The sequence below is a fragment of the Chiloscyllium plagiosum genome, chromosome 34 (genome assembly GCF_004010195.1).
Source record: "Chiloscyllium plagiosum isolate BGI_BamShark_2017 chromosome 34, ASM401019v2, whole genome shotgun sequence".
In the NCBI taxonomy this organism is placed as follows: domain Eukaryota; kingdom Metazoa; phylum Chordata; class Chondrichthyes; order Orectolobiformes; family Hemiscylliidae; genus Chiloscyllium; species Chiloscyllium plagiosum.
The window spans coordinates 9,040,668-9,057,459 of record NC_057743.1 but is presented as its reverse complement, the minus strand read 5'-3'; the positions used below and the strand labels follow the sequence as shown (position 1 = coordinate 9,057,459).

At 43.1% G+C, this 16,792-nt stretch overlaps 1 protein-coding gene across 1 annotated transcript in view; it reads left to right on the top strand.

Annotated features, from left to right (window-relative positions):
• Positions 1–1,460: 1,460 nt before the first annotated feature.
• Positions 1,461–16,792, top strand: part of LOC122540197 (endothelin-converting enzyme 1-like) — a 310,307-nt gene continuing 294,975 nt past the window's right edge. Inside the window, exon 1 of the mRNA XM_043675566.1 lies at positions 1,461–1,665. Within this exon, the coding sequence (XP_043531501.1) occupies positions 1,633–1,665 (33 nt within the window). The 5' untranslated portion in view covers positions 1,461–1,632. The remainder of the gene's footprint in view (positions 1,666–16,792) is intronic.

Genomic DNA, 16,792 nt, shown 5'->3' with positions numbered 1-16,792 from the left:
TCAACCTGAAACCCTAACTCTAATTTCTCTCCACAGATGCTGCCAGACCTGCTGAGCTTTTCCAGCAATTTCTATTTTTGTTTCTGATTTACAGCATCTACAGTTCTCTCAGTTTTTATTTAGGTCAATAACTGGACACAGATGATACAAGGGTAGGGGGAGAGAATAGTCATGTGAGTCAGAGACAAGTGGATTATTTCTGCAGGTCAATCCCAGTTCACACTCAGAGTAGACTATAGCAGATTCTAATGCACTAGAATCCACATGAATCAATCCTTAAAATCTCATCCACATTCCATTTGCTTGTTCTATTTAGCTGAATCAATAGCAAAACAGATAGCTTAACTCAAAGCCTGAATCCGTCTTGACAAATTCAGAAGGAAGCTATGTTGCTATGGAAATAATGTTAATAGCTTTGCTTCAAAACCTAAGAGGCTGAGAGGCTGAGAAGTGACCTTATGGAAGTTTATAACATAATGAGGGGTATAGATAGAGTTAATGGCAATTGTCTTTTCCCTAGAATGGAGGATTTCAAGACTAGGGGTCACATTTTTAAGGTGAGAGGAGAGAAATTTTAAAAAGACAGAAGAAGCAGTGTTTTTAGTCAGAGGGTGGTTTGTGGGTGGAATGAAGTTCCTGAGGAAGTAATGGATATAGGGACAGTTACAACACCTAAAAGGCATTTGGATAAGGACATGGATAGGAAAGGTTCGGAGGGATATGGGCCAGGAGCAGGCAGGTGGCAAGAGTTCAGTTTGGGATGATGTTCAGCTTGGTGTGATTGGACCAAAGGGTCTGTTTCTGTGCTGGATGACTCTATGACTACAATTTTAAACAGAAAATAAAATGCATCAGAAATCATATACAGGTAAGTAAGGGGTTAACTTCTCCCACTGAATTTTTAATCCCTCTCTGCTTCACGGAGAAACCTGTGGATGGGGATTGGGTTTGGGATAAAGGATCAATACTGTGCAATATGGATTGTTATGGAGTTGACAACATTTCTTTGAAGGTACTTGTCCCTCGACCATCTCTCTCCAGCCTCCATTACTTTATTAAAGTTAAAAATCACACAACACTGGGTTATAGTCCAACATTGGGTTATAGTCCAACACTGGGTAATAGCACTAGCTTCCAAATAAACCTGTTGACTATAACCTGGTGTTGTGTGATTTTTAACTTTGTCCACCCCAGTCCAAAATAGGCACCTCCAAATCATGATTAAAGGTACAAATTGGCAAGCTCTGTACCAGAAGCTGTAGATGTTTGACAGGGGACCAGTCGCGAGGAGATGAGGGTACAGTACCACCTTGCAGCACCAGATGTCAGTGAAGCCTGTGGATTCGCCCTCTCCTCCTGAAAATTGACTGGGGACAGGAATAAAACCTCTCGGGACTGCTATCTGCAAACTGGCGATTGAATAGACTTGTTTTTAGATTTACTATCTGGCAAGGACACACACACACACACACACACACACACAGATGGACAGGCTACTGCACAGTGTGTCTGCAACACTATCTCTGCAAACCATGCCTTGTTTCCCAGTGAGTGCGTCCATGTGTTCTCCAGATTTGAGTGTTGACTGAACAACCCACAGGACCGAGGACTGAGAGAGCTGCCTTCCTCACCATGAATGTGGCTCTGCGTGACCTGGGAGGAACGGTAAGAGGCATTTAATTGCTTTGCAAGACTGAAGTGCGCTTCTTTTCCAAGAGTGCAAAGTCAAAGCCAGCAGCAAATTAATGCAAGAATGCAGTTTGTGTCCGTATCGGTGCAGAGTGTTGGGATGGGGGGTGGGGTGGGGGGGCAAGAAGAGAGAGCTAAAGGAGTAGGAGAGAGAGGCACTGCCCTGTACAGCAATCTAAATAACACTAGCCAAGAGGGTTCTGCTGTTTGCAGTTACAATGGAGTCATTGCATGGTAAGTGACAGCTCTGATCTCTTCGATAAAATGACAGTGGCTGTTTTTATTTGAAATGATCCATGTTGTAAGACGGTACAGTGAGCTGGGAAGCAGGTGACAAGGCAATCTGTGGAAAGTGAGGAGCTGGCACATTGGGCAGGGGTTTGACAGATAACACACCGCTGCACAGAACACTGAACCCAACCACAGGGGGGCTAACACCAACGGAAAGGTAAAGCGATAAAGACTTCCTCCACCCATGATCAATGCAAAGGATGTCATTTCTGTGCAACATCCGAGTGCAAGTTGACGTTTGTCACAGGTTGATATGAGGAGACTGCCTGTCGGCATGGTTCAGCCGATTTAACCAAGGAACTGATGGATGAGGAAACAAACATTTGCAAAGCCTCAGCAGTACACAAGGGAGGGTATAAGAACATTTTGTTCTGTTTTCTCTGCCCTTGGTACAGTCTGCAAAAGACAATTCACAAAGAGACTTCAATCCAGTCATCTCCAAGTTAATACAGGAAAGGAACTTGGTCCTGTACCAATGTTAATGTGCTATTTCAGTGAGGATTCATGCACAGCTGTTACATTTTGCAGGTCAAAAAATGTGAATTGTTTGAATTTAAAGCCCATTTATCAAATGTGGAATTGTTTTCCTTTCCATGAATTGCAATGTCTGTTTATTGAATTAAAATCTGGGGCAAAGAGCATGATAGTTGTGTGTGGTAATATTGCTTGGAAACATGTTCGCAACCAGAGTTGTGCAAGAAAAAGATGAGCTAAAATCGGTCTGCTTTTTAGGAATTATTTCTAACAGGTTTCACCCCCTCTCGAATGCCGAGATTGGGTTATCTTGGATTTGGGTGGATGTTTCAATTTTTGTCTCGGTTGGCTAAGACCACCCAACATCGCTCCATCTCACCTGAATTGTCGACGGGCGCTGAACGGGAGGACACTTCCGTATGGAGAGCAGTGTTGAGAAGTTGCTCTTAAAGCATCTTTCATGAGAACTGCTTGTGGAATGGTCACTGGCCAGTGTCTTCAGCTGAGGATGGTGTGACTGTGTGGGACTGAGGGGACCTGGAATAGCGCGTGCACAAGGGTAGAGCTCAGCCTGCTATGCTGGTGAGCAGAGCTGAGAATGATCGCTTGCTAGAGAAAGAGAGAGGAGGGAGGTTGTTTTGCAGTTCAGGGCATTGTGAGAGAGCTTTGTGACCTGTCAATGTTTTTCCAAATGGAATTCAGAATTAGTTCCGTCCTCCCTAGCAGATGGAAAAGTGCAAATTAATCATTCTCAAAAGCAGTTCTTTTATTGTGTGGTTTTATGCTGACATCCATGAGTTTGGCTCAAGGCAGATTCATTAAGAAGGCAAAAACTAGACCTACCTTCAGACTTTCCAGCACTGTTTATTACTTATAAGACTAAATACTGCAATACATGGTATTCAGAGATACACCAGCTTCTAATCTTACTGGCTCATTATTGAAAGATTATTCCATAAACTCAACGACTTAATGCTCGTCAGTCTACTTTACATGCATTTCTCCACGTGTTTCTAACCTTCACATGACTGGACGTCAAGCTTCTGCCTCTCTTGCATCTGAACTCCGCCTACACTCTGCTAATTATGCCCAGTGAGGTGTAGCTCTGTGACATCATCACAAGGGAGCTTCAGGGTCATTAAGACCTTAACAGCAGCAATCACTTCACATTCTACAGTTCATATTTCACAGTTGAATGTTTGGAGATACAATAACCACCTGATACAAAGATCGGTTATATTGAAGAATCCGACTAACAAAACAGTAGATTATCATCAATCTGTAGAGATTCAGCAGTTCAGCAGTAAACATTGCAAAAATGACAGAGTGTCAAAAGATTTTTATTTTAAAACTTCTTAAAAGCATCATTTACCTTTTATGTAGGTGATGTGTTTATCAAGTCTTAGGGAATATATCACATGTTGATAAATTCCAGAGGGATCCTCGAACTAAAAAGCTACAATGAAAAGTTTACACATCATGGTATTCATGGAAATAAAGACAGAGGATTACAGTAATTCACCTGTTCATGAGTAAATTAGGATGAAGCCATGTATCAGGGAGGTGATGGGCTAGTGGTATATTCACTAGACTATTAGTCCAGAAACTCAGCCCTTGTTCTGGGAATGCTGGTTTGAATCCTACCATGGCAAATTGTGGAATTTAAATTGAAATAAAAACCTGGAATTAAGGATCCAATAATGATCATGAAACCATTGTTGGAAAAACTCACTGGGTTCACTGATGTCCTTTAGAGAAGGAAACTGCAGACCTTATCTGACCCACAATAACATGGGTGAATCTTAACTGCCCTCTGGGCAATAAGGGATGGTTAATAAATGCCATGAATTCAAAAAAAGTAGCTGGCTCCCGTGAGATTATAAACTGAGCCATCGTAAAAAGAATGCTACTTCTGAAGAAGAGACATATTGGGCTCTATCTCTCTCTTCACAGACACTGCCAGACCTGTTCAATTTCTCTAGTACTTTGTTTTAATTTCAAATAAAATACTAATTTGGTTCCAGAATTAATTAGCAATACGTCAGCATTGTTCCTTCATAATGTCCTTCAGAATTACGAGGTAGAGCTGTGGCGAATTTCCAATTAATTTGAACATAAAGGTAGTGTTAGCCTTTTGGGGTAACAGTATGCATTTTCATGTTTGAGTGAACAATTAACTGGCATTCGGTGAAAAGCTGTTTAAAAGTATGACACTGACATCAGTAGTTTAGCCCCTGTATCAAGCCAGGTCTCTGTGATGTTTAGAGACAGCATCCACGGAGAGAGGGAAACCCAGTTCACATTTCATGTCTGGATAAACATTCATCAAAACATTCATCATGGACATTCATTCAGTCAGATGTATGGGATGGTACAAGGACCAGAGGAATTCTGGGATAGGGCGGAAGGCAATAGAGTGAGTCCCTCAAGATCATAGAGAGTGGAGAAAGAGCGAGGCAAGAATCCCTCCTTCCTTCTATCCCTTCATGGAACTTCCTCTTTGTTGTTAACACACACTCCACTTGCTCAAAACCCACCTCACAAATTATTTTCCCAGTTCTGATGAAAGATCACAGCCATTGAGTCACAGAGTCAGATAACACGGAAACAGACCCTTCAGTCCACGCAATCCATGCCGACCATAATCCCGAACTAAACTAGTCCCACCTGCCTGCGCTTGGCCCACATCCCTCCAAACATTTCTTATTCATGTCACAGCCTAAGGATATGAGGTAGGCCGATTAGGACTGAGATTGGGAGAAATGTCTTCACTCAGAGAGTGGTGAATCTATGGAATTCTTTGCAATAGAAAGCAGCTGAAGCCAAAATACTGAGTGTTTTCAAGGAGTTAGATGTCATCCTTAGAGCTAACAGGATCAAAGGGTATAGGGAGAAAGCAGGATGACGCACTGAATTGGATGGTCAGCCATTCCATATTGAGTGGTGGAGTTGAACAGTGTGGCGCTGGAAAAGCACAACAGGTCAGGCAGCATCAATGAGCAGGAGGTAGAGCAGGCTTGAAGGGCTGAATGGCCTACTCCCCCTCCTAATTTCTATGCTTCAAGCAACTTATCAGTGAGAGATGCAGGAGGTGTAAGAAAGACCACTGGTGATTTGCTGAGAATGAATCCGAGAGATTTCAACTAATAAATCACACGCAAACAGAGTGCTGTAGATGCTGGAAATCTAAACTTAACAAGAAAGGAAACAAATGTTGGAAATACTCAGCAGGTCAGGCAACATGAGAAACAGAGAGAAGCAGAGTTAATATGTTAATATTAATACATCCAGTTCTGGTTGCCCTGTTACGGTAAGCTGGGAAGGTTCAGAAGAGATTTACCAGGATGTTGCCGGGAATGGAGGGTTTGAGTTCGAAGAATAGGCTGGTTAGGCTGGGACTTTTCTCACTGGAGGGTAGGAACTTGAGGGGTGAACCTTTCGTGGTTTATAAAATCATAAGGGTTACAGCGAAGGTGAATGGCGGTGTCTTTTCCCAGGATGGGGAATTTTAAGACAATGGGGTGCATTTTTAAAGTTGGAGGAGACAGATTTTAAAAAAAGACATGAGATTTTTTACATGGAGAGAGATTCCTGTGTTGAATGAACTGCCCGAGGAAGTGGTGGATGCAGGTTCAGTTACGACGTTTAAAAGACATTTAGATAAGGACATGAATAAGAAATGTTTGGAGGGATGTGGGCCAAGCGCAGGCAGGTGGGACCAGTTTAGTTCGGGATTATGGTCGGCATGGATTGCGTGGACTGAAGGGTCTGTTTCCGTGTTATCTGACTCTGTGACTCAATGGCTGTGATCTTTCATCAGAACTGGGAAAATAATTTGTGAGGTGGGTTTTGAGCAAGTGGAGTGTGTGTTAACAACAAAGAGGAAGTTCCATGAAGGGATAGAAGGAAGGAGGGATTCTTGCCTCGCTCTTTCTCCACTCTCTATGATCTTGAGGGACTCACTCTATTGCCTTCCGCCCTATCCCAGAATTCCTCTGGTCCTTGTACCATCCCATACATCTGACTAAATGAATGTTTATGATGAATGTTTTGATGAATGTTTAGCCAGACATGAAATGTGAACTGGGTTTCCCTCTCTCCACGGATGCTGTCTCTAAACATCACAGAGACCTGGCTTGAGACTCCTGGTTCTGGGCTCTCCAGTCATTGGGAACATAGCACTCCCTCTGTAGCCAGAACAAGCTTCCTCTGATAAGGAGACCAAAACTGTGTGCACAATATTCCAAATGTGGTCTCACCAAGGTCCTGTGCAATTGCAGTAAGACATCCATGCTCCTGTACCTGAATCCTTTCACTATGAAGACCAACAAACCATTTGCCTTCTTCACCACCTGCCACAACTGTGTTGTTCACTTTCAGAGACTAATGTACAGGGACACCCAGATCTCATTGAAGAGCTGGCTCAGGCACGATGGGCTGATTGGCCTTCTTCTGTATTGGAACAATTCTGTGAATTGATTTGTACAGATTGTATGCTTTGGGAGAGAGGAGATGCGACCAGAGCTGAGGTAGTGGTACCAAGGAAGCCAGTGTCAATACAGTGGGCTCCACGCTCTTGACAATTTTTTTCAATGTCACTGTTTCAAAAGAGTTTAACAAAGGCTCCCAGTCTGCTGCTTGCACAAGAGCCATTTATCTTCTTGAGAAACACTTTGGCTGACTGGGAAAATGCCAACAGCCCAAAGAGGGTGAATTTGATTAAGTTGGGTTAAGGGCAGGCCGAGGAATTTTGAACGCATGCAAAAATGTAAACTAATACAAATTAGAATTAGATTTTATTATCCTACACCTTTAGCAACAATTTGCAATAAATACATAAGGTTATAAAACATGACAAGGCATTGCACAGAAGAGCAAGGAGGCAAGCAGAAGAAACATTTTGCCATCAGGGCAGTGGGCATAGACTTCTTAAAGGTTTGAAGGAGAGGGGAACAAACCGAGAAATTAGCAAAGGCAGTTTCACATCTTCAAACCTTGGCAGCTAAAAACTAACCATGGATTGAAAGCGACTGGAGATACGCAAGAGGCAGGATCTGATGGATCATGAATTTCTTGGAGTGTTGCAGGGCATGATGGGGTTACCCAGAACTGGGATGGAGGTGGACCAGGACTTATTTGAATAGTATGAAATGTGCCGGTTGTGATTCTGGGAGCCTGTTTCTCACTAACCTCAACTTTTTATTCCTGCATTGATGTCAAGCAGTTAAAATGGCTTTATTGATATTTCGATGCCTACTTTCCTGGCTTTAACTGTAGACAAACTGTTTAAGGGGCCAATCATATTTTCAAATAAGTCTTTGTTGCACACTCAGTTGGTCATTAACAGCAATGCTGTCGGTGTAAAAGTCGATTTACAGGAATAACGTGAAAGGGTGTAGCGGGGGTAGTGGGACTGGGGGAAGAATGAAACAGGGAATGGGCAGGAAACAAACAGGGAATGGGCAAGTACAGGGCAGATGAAGTATAATCTGGATAAATGTGAGGGTATTCACTTTAGAAGCAAAAACAGGAAAGCAGACTATTATCCGAATGACGATAGGTAGGGAAAGGGGGAGGTGCAATGAGACCTGGGTGTCCAGCTCTTCAGATGATCATTTTTTACCGATAACCAATCTCCTGCTTTTTCTCTATAGCCTCACACACCATTTCAATCCCAATCATCATCCAATGCCTCAGTTGAACCTGCCTCCACCACATTTTCAGGCAGTGCATCCTGGACCTTAATGACACCGTGTGGGAAACTCTCACACAGCACCTTTGCTTTTATGCACATCTATGCCCTCTCATTCTTATGGAGTCATAGAGCCAAACAGCACGGAAAAAGACCCTTCGGTCCAATAAGTCCATGCCGACCATAATCCCGAACCAAACTAGTCCCACACTCCTGCACCTGGCTTATATCCCTCCAAACATTTCTTATTCATGTACTTACCTAAATGTGTTTTAAACGTTGTAACTGTACTCACATCCATCAATTTCTCTGGCAGTTCATTCCACATTCTGTGTAAAAAAGTTGCCCCTCATGTCCTTTTCAGATCTTTCTCCTCTCGCCTTAAAAATACGTCCACTCGTCTTGAAATCCCCCACCCTAGGGAAAAAGCACCTGCCATTCACCTTACCTATATCCGTCATGATTTTATAAACCTCTACAAGGTCACCCCTCAACCTCCTGTGCTCCAGTGCAAAAGGCCCCAGCCGATCCAGCCTCTCCCCACAACTCAGAACCTCCATTCCCGGCAACATCCTGTTCCTGTTTCTTTTATGAATGTGAACAGCTTCTCCCCATCTAATCTATCCAGCCTGCACATGGTTTTGATAACCTCGATCAATTCTCCTCTCATCCTTTTCCTCTCCACGGAGAACAGTCCCAACGTCTTCAATCTATCCTCATCACTGAAGTTCCTCTTTCCTGAAACCATTCTTGTAAATCGCTCCTGCACTCTCTCCAACACATTTATTAATCCATTTGATTACATTAGTCTGGTGACTGACCTATATTTGCTATGCTTGATTTGATTTTAAAGTCTCTGAGGCCTAATGTAAACAGAAGCTTCCAAAAAGAAACAGAAAGCAGAGATATGAAAATCCTGCGAAAGCTGACGTACTTCAGAGCACTCTTAATAAACCTTTTGTAAACTTAAAATCATCTCTCTGCATTCCTCTGTGGTAAGTTGGATATATACAAAATAGATAACCAATGAATAAACAACTCTATCGCCCGTCTCAGTGAAGAAATGTGAACATCAGTGAAGTGGAACAATATGAAGACAATAAAACCAGCTCAGGGACGAGCAGGTAACTTCATATTAGTCATTTTGTGCAAGGTTTGCAAAGGATATTTAAGTTGTGAAGTTATATTTGATGAATTTGTTTTGGGAATATAAACGAAATGATAAACACTCAGTGACAACCATCCTTATTTCTGCTTGTCGTTCATCATCACAGAATCTCTACAGACCAGATGGAGGCCATTTGTTCCATCAAGTCTGCACTGACCCTTCAGAGAACATCCCTCCCAGACCCAGCCTAGTACCCGATCCTATCACCCCACATTTCCCAATGACCAGAGGGGAAGCCATATTAGATTTGGTGCATGGCAACAAACCATGCCAGGTGTCAGATCTCTCGGTGGGAGAGCATGTCGGTGATAGTGACCACAACTCCATGGCCTGTACTATACTCAAGGAGAGGGATAGGAGCAGATGGTGTGGAAAAGTATTTAATTGGGGGAAGGGGAATTACAGTGCTATTAGGCAGGAAATGGGACGCCTAAATTGGGAACAGATGTTCTCAGGGAAATGCACAATAGAAATTTGGAGATTGTTCAAGAAGCACCTGCTGATAGTGCTGGACAGGTTTGTCCCACTGAGGCAAGGAAGGGATGGTAGGGTGAAGGAACCTTGGGTGGCAAGGGATGTAGAATATCTAGTCAAGAGGAAGAAGGAAGCTTACTTAAGGTTCAAGAGGCAAGGATCAGACAGGGCTCTCGAGGGTTGCAAGGTAATCAGGAAGGAACTGAAGAATAGGTTGAGGAGCGCTCATAGGGGGCATGAAAACATGTTGGTGGGTAGGATTAAGGAAAACCCTAAGGCACTCTACATTTATGTGAGGAATAAAGGATGGCCAGAGTTAGGATGGAGCCAATCAGGGATAGTGGAGGGAACTTCCACCTGGAGTCAGAGGAAGTAGGGGAGGTCCTTAATGAATACTTTGCTTCAATATTCACTACTGAGAGGGACCTTGATGTTTCTGAGGACAATGTGAAACAGACTGATATGCTCGAACACATTGACTTTAGAAAGGAGGATGTGCTGAAAATTTTGAAAAACATAAGGATAGATAAATCCCCTGGGCCAAACAGGATATACCCAAGGTTACTACAGGAAGTGAGAGAAGAGATTGCTGCACTTTTGGTGATAAACTTTGCATCCTCACTGTCCACTGGAATAGTGTCAGATGATTGTAGGGTGGCAAATTTTATTCCCTTGTTCAAGAAAGGGAATATAGATAATCCTGGGAATTACAGACCAGACAGTCTTGTGTCAGTGGTTGGCAAAGTATTGGAGAGGATTCTGAGAGACAGGGTTTATGCTTACTTTAAAAAAACCATAGTTTGATTAGAGGTAGTCAGCATGGCTTTGTGAGGGGCAGGTCCTGCCTCACAAACCTTATTAAATTCTTTGAGGACGTGACAAAACACATTGATGAAGGTAGAAGGGTGAATGTGGTGTATATGGATTTTAGCAATGCATTTGATAAGGATCCCCATGGTAGGCTCATTCAGAAAGTAAGGAGGCATGGGATACAGGGAAATCTAGCTGTCTGGATACAGAATTGACTGAGCCATAAAAAACAGAGGGTGGTGATAGATGGAAAGTATTCAGCCTGGAGCTCAGTGACCAGTGGTGTTCTGCAGGGATCTGTTCAGGGGCCTCTCCTCATTGTGATTTTTATAAATGACTTGGATAAGTAAGTTTGCCAATGACATGAAGGTTGGTGGAGTTTTGGATAGTGTGGATGGCTGTTGTAGGTTGTTACAGGACATTGACAGTATGCAGAGCTGGGCTGGGAAGTGGCAGATGGTGTTCAACCTGGAAAAGTGTGAAGTAATTCACTGTGAACAGTTGAATTTGAATGCAGACTGCAGGGTTAAAGGCAGGATTTTTGGCGGTTTGGAGGAACTGGGGGTCTTGGGATCCATGTCCATAGATCCCTCAAAGTTGCCACTAAGGATGATAGGGTTGTTAAGAAAGCAAATGGTGTGTTGGCTTTCATTAGCAGGGGATTAAATTTAAGAGCCGTGAGGTTATGCTGCAGCTCTATAAAACTCTGGTTAGAGCACACTTGGAATATTGTGTTCAGTTCTTGTTGCCTCATTATAGGAAGGATATGGAAGTTTTAGAAATGGTGCAGAGGAGATTTACCAGGATGCTGTCTGGACTGGAGGGTATGTCTTATGAAGAAAGGTTGAGGGAGCTAGGGCTTTTCTCATTGGAGCAAAGAATGATGAGAGGTGACTTGATAGAGGTGTACAAGATTCTGGATTAGTGGTGCTGGAAGAGCACAGCAGTTCAGGCAGCATCCAAGGAGCTTCGAAATCGAAGTTTCGGGCAAAAGCCCTTCATCAGGAATCAAAGATGATGAGAGGCATAGATAGATTGGATATCCAGAGACTTTTTCCCATGATGGAAATGGCTGTCATGAGGGGACATAATTTTAAGGCAATTGGAGGAAGATCTGGGGGAGATGTCAGAGGTAGGTTCTTTATTCAGAGAGTGGTGGGTGTGCGGAATGCACTGCCAGCAATGGTGGTAGAGTCAGGTACATTAGGGGCATTTAAGCGACTCTTGGATAGTCATATGGATGGTAGTACAATGAAGGGTATATAGATTCGTTTGATCTTAGAGTAGGATAAAAGGCTGGAACAACATTGAGGAGTGAAAGGCCTGTACTGTTCTACGTTCTAATCCATTTAGCCTGCATATCCCTGGACACAATGGATAATTTAACCTGGCCAACCCACCTAACCTTCACATGTTCGGACTGTGGGAAGAAACCTACTACCCATGTGGAGAATATTCAAACTCCATGCAGACATTTGCCCCAGGGTGGGATTGAAGCCAGGATTCTGGCCCTGTGATGCAGCAGTGCTAACCACTGAGGCCACCAATGGCTGCTGAATGGGAATATGTTAATGTTTCTGTAGCCTATGTGCTCATGAACTGCGTTAGCAGAAGATGCTTGGTGCATAGAACAACCCTGAATGTTGAGACTACATGACTGCTATTTAACAAAAGAACGCAAAAGACTTGTATTTAACGTGTTCCAATCCTTTTCAAAATGCAGCCTCTGTTTTGTGGAAGACACAGCAGCCAGCTGGTACACAGCAAACCCTCTCAAATAGCAACATCATGATCTGTCTGGATGGTGTTGGTCGAAGGGACAAGATTTTGGTCAGGTCATTGAGAGGGATTTCCCCTGCTCTTCTTTCAATCCTGCTTTGGGGTCTTTCACCATCCATAAGAAACAAGGTCTCCATTCAACAGCTCAGTCAGAAGACAGTGCCTCTGACGTTGCAGAGGTCCTGCAGTGGCAGCCGAGGCAAAGTCTTCAAAGCTCAGGATTGAGGATTGTGTGCATGGTCTTCTGACTCGGCGGCTAGTTAATGCTACTCATTGAGATGCTTTTGATAACGAAGGGAGTTGGAAGTATTCTTAACAAAGGTTTAGTTGTGAGATGGGAGGAAATGCTGCTGGAAAAAATGCAGATAATCCAAAGGGGTAGAACAGGAACTGGGGAAAAGTATCCCTGAAACAGCGATGGTTATGAACTCTCAGAGGTGGTCTGTGGCCCAGTGGGTAGCGTTCTTGCCTCAGAGCCGATTCTACACCAGAACCTGATGCCAAAGGAGGTGTATTCAGAATGTAAACTCTTCCAATATCTCCCAGTGATGCATGGTAAGACTCCTGGTTACTCATGTGATTAACAGAAAACAATTCCAAAGTATAATATAAAATACATGAAAGTAAGATGCCCCAACTCTGACTCCTTAGGGATCAGTTTCTTTGAATGACCAGTGTGCGGTGTGATCCATGTGGAGATCACAGTCAGACCAAACATTCAGAGAACTGAAGAAAGTAATCGACTGAAGAAGGTGGGGTCCTCAAATTTGTATTTGCCATGGATCACGAGCCTAACCAATCTCCGATGTGAAAGCTGTAGATAGCTGAAGGAACTCTCTTATTTGTAATTGCCAGCTCAGACCCCGTTTCAGTGATTACAGTTCACCAGTGCTTGCAGAATCGAGACCCTCATTAAACTCAGGCCTCTGGTTTGAATGATGCTCATTAAAGGAGAGCAGTGCACTCACACCAGCAGGACTGACACAGCAAGAGCCCTGTAATCATATCAAACTGGAAGGCGTTCAAACGTCACTCACCATATTCATACATTAACTCGGAATGCACTTGCCTGGTATTCTGTTTCTGTCTGCTATTTTAATATTGACTCTAAGCCATTTCATTTTAAAATCCCTGTTGAAAGGTGTAATTAATGTAAGTTTGCTGCACATTCCTATGTTTTATGTTCATTACTCGAAAAAAGCAAAGTTTTCAGATAAAACACAATCTCTGCACACATTATTATAGTTTCAATCAATCATTGCTGTTAAAATTGGAGTAATGGACAGACTGGGTGATTTGAACCTACTATCTACTAATAATAGTTTACAGCTGGTACATCGATCCTTGGTTCAGTATTTCAATGAGAAATCATGGAACGAAAATTAATTCCGTTAAAGGATGTCCCAGAGAACGGTGGTGTTAATTGATCAATAATCCAGTGACCCAAGTTCAAATCCCATTTGGAAAATTTGAAATCGGGCTTCTCTTTGAAAAGCGAAAATGCATAAGCTGATATCTATATGAGTCACCATAAAGTTGTTGGATTATTGTTTATTCTTAAAAAGCAGAGTTAGTCACTGAAATACTCTAGCTGTAAAATGTAGGTGTGGAAGAAGGCTATTCAGCCCAGCAGTCTGCCCTATCATTCATGAGTTGAGAGTGTGTTGCTGGAAAAGCATCATCAGGGCTCTGGCCCAAAACGTCGATTTTCCTGCTCCTTGGATGCTGCCTGACCTGCTATGCTTTTCCAGCAATGCACTCTCAACTCTGATCTCCAGCATCTACAGACCTCACTGTCTCCCTGTCATTCATGAACCAAACTAACATGGTCAAAGGGTGGAAGATGGTCAAACTATTGTCACCAGGTAGATAGGAGGTCAAGGCCCTGCATGGAGAGACATGGAAGCAGGAGAGGGAAGAAGCTTGTTTGAAATGGTTAGAGAGATCCCTGAAGAAGAGAGTGATGGATAAAGGGACATGGAATCAAGGTTCTTGCTGCTATGAATTGTTTGGACAAAACAATCTCTGTTTGGATACCAGCTCAGTCAGTGTGATATCCTTTGTGGTTATACCCCCCAGAACTGTCTGTAATGGACCAGCTCAAACCCCCTTCAAATCTATATCAAGGAGATAACCTTGACCCTAACTTTCACCTTATTTAAAAGCAAGTGTAAGGTGCTGTGTTCCAGATGTAGTTTGATTGGCACAGTAAGCAAAACAGACTTTTGTCTTACTCTACAGTTAAAATATAAACACAGGAAGAAGAATTAGTCTAACTTTAATTCTTGGAAAACTAAGCAAAATAACCAACTGTTCCATTATGGTAACATCTCATAAACACAGGGCAATAGTGAGGACTGCAGATGCTGGAGATCAGAGTCAAGATTAGAGTGGTGCAGGAAAAGCACAGCAGGTCAGTTAGCATCCAAGGAACAGGAAAATCGACATTCCTGGCAGGAGCCCTTCATCAGGAATGAGCCCTCATCTTGACTCTAATCTTGACTCTCATAAACACACCCTTTGCCAAAGGGAAAGTCAGTATTATACATTGTATCACATGCAACGTGCCTTCAGTCCAGGAGGAAAGATCAGCAAGAAAAAATTCTGGGAAACAGAGAGAGAGAACTCCAGCATTTTGCTGGAGAAGGGAGAGGTGTGAAGCAGCTTCCAGACCCGAACATTCTCACTCATGCTCACTCAATTATTGCAACTTTTTAAAAATACCCAGGGCAACTTTTTAAAAATACCCAACTGTTTATTGGCTTGGAACAGACTGCTCACTACCTCTGTCTTAATATCTCTTCACAAAAATAAACCAGAACCAAATGTGCCCCTTAATGCCATAGTGTCACCACACATCTGAGATTCTTTGGGTAGATTTACTGCCCCCAGTCCTTCTTATGGATACCAGTCTAAGTTACTGGAACCAAATGGGCAAGGTTGATGTGTCTTGTTTCCACTACTACACACAAAACCCAGCGTCTTGTTAAACCTTGACTGCATAATGCTGCTCACATACAGAACATTGGCAAGGTGAAGAGGGATGGCTGCTGCTTTTAAAATCTAACAGTCTTTTATCTTCTCTCAGCCCATTTCTTTAGCGTATTCTGTTCAATAGATAGCGTATCTTTTCACAAGATTATGTTTAATGAATACAAACAGTGACAGATGTCTGCTCTGTGTTTTGTCTGGTTTCAGAGGTAATTAATGACCTGTTTAATATTACAGCAGCCTGTGTGTATGCTAATGCTTCGATATGGATTGAATCCTTGTCACCACTTGTTCCTCAGAGGTCTGTGTATTGGAGAGTGATGCACTTGGGGTCTGTCTATTGGAGAGTGATGCACTTAGGGTCTGTGTATTGGAGAGTGAGGTACTTGAGGTCTGTGTATTGGAGAGTGATGTACTTAGGGTCTGTGTATTGGAGAGTGAGGTACTTGGGGTCCATTATAGTGGAGTGTGATCTTCTTTGGGGTCCGTTATATTAGAGAGTGAAATACTTGGGGACTGTTGTATTGGAGAGTGACATACTTGGGGACTGTTGTATTGGGGAGTGATGTACTTGGGGTCTGTTGTATTGGGAGTGATGTACTTGGGAACTGTTGCATTGGGGAGTGATGTACTTGGGGACTGTTGTATTGGGGAGTGATGTACTTGGGGTCTGTTGTATTGGGGAGTGATGTACTTGGGGTCTGTTGTATTGGAGTGTGAAGCCTGTGAGGTCAGCTGTATTGGAGAGTGATGTACTTGGCAAGTGCTGTATTGAAGAGGGATGTAGTTGGGGATTGCTGTATTGGAGTGTGATGTCTTGGAGTCTATTATAGTGGGAAGTGAGGTACTTGGGGACTGTTGTATTGGAGAGTGATGCACTGCTTAACCACATCATTGGGTCAGCTGGACTTGTTTTAAAATGTGCTCGCCCTGTGCCGACTGATCTTGTGTTTATGGAAGTGAACCAATGACACAGAGCCTATGGGTAACTTCCCCAATACAGTGTCACACTGCAAAATTTTGAAATGATTGTGAAGAGTCAGTTGAAGACACAGGCCTGAAACAAAGAGAGCACTGCAAGCCTCAGTGTTTCGCGAAGACCCCAGTGGTTCATGAATGATCTTCAGTGAAGGGATCTATTCAGATCAATGTGCAACCCAACTGGCTCACCTTGTGTGGACATTTCATGGCCACAATCACGGAAGGTGGAAAAATATTTACCGCCTGGCCTAGATCATCCAAACATCTAATTGGTTATCCTCAGAAGAAATGGTTTTAATGAGCAGGTGCTACATGGTAACCTCATTATCACCCCCTCTGACACCTATACTAAACCTCATTATCACCCCCTCTGACCCCCACACCAAACTTCATTATCACCTCCTCTGACCCCTACAATAAATCTCATTATCACCCCCTCTGAC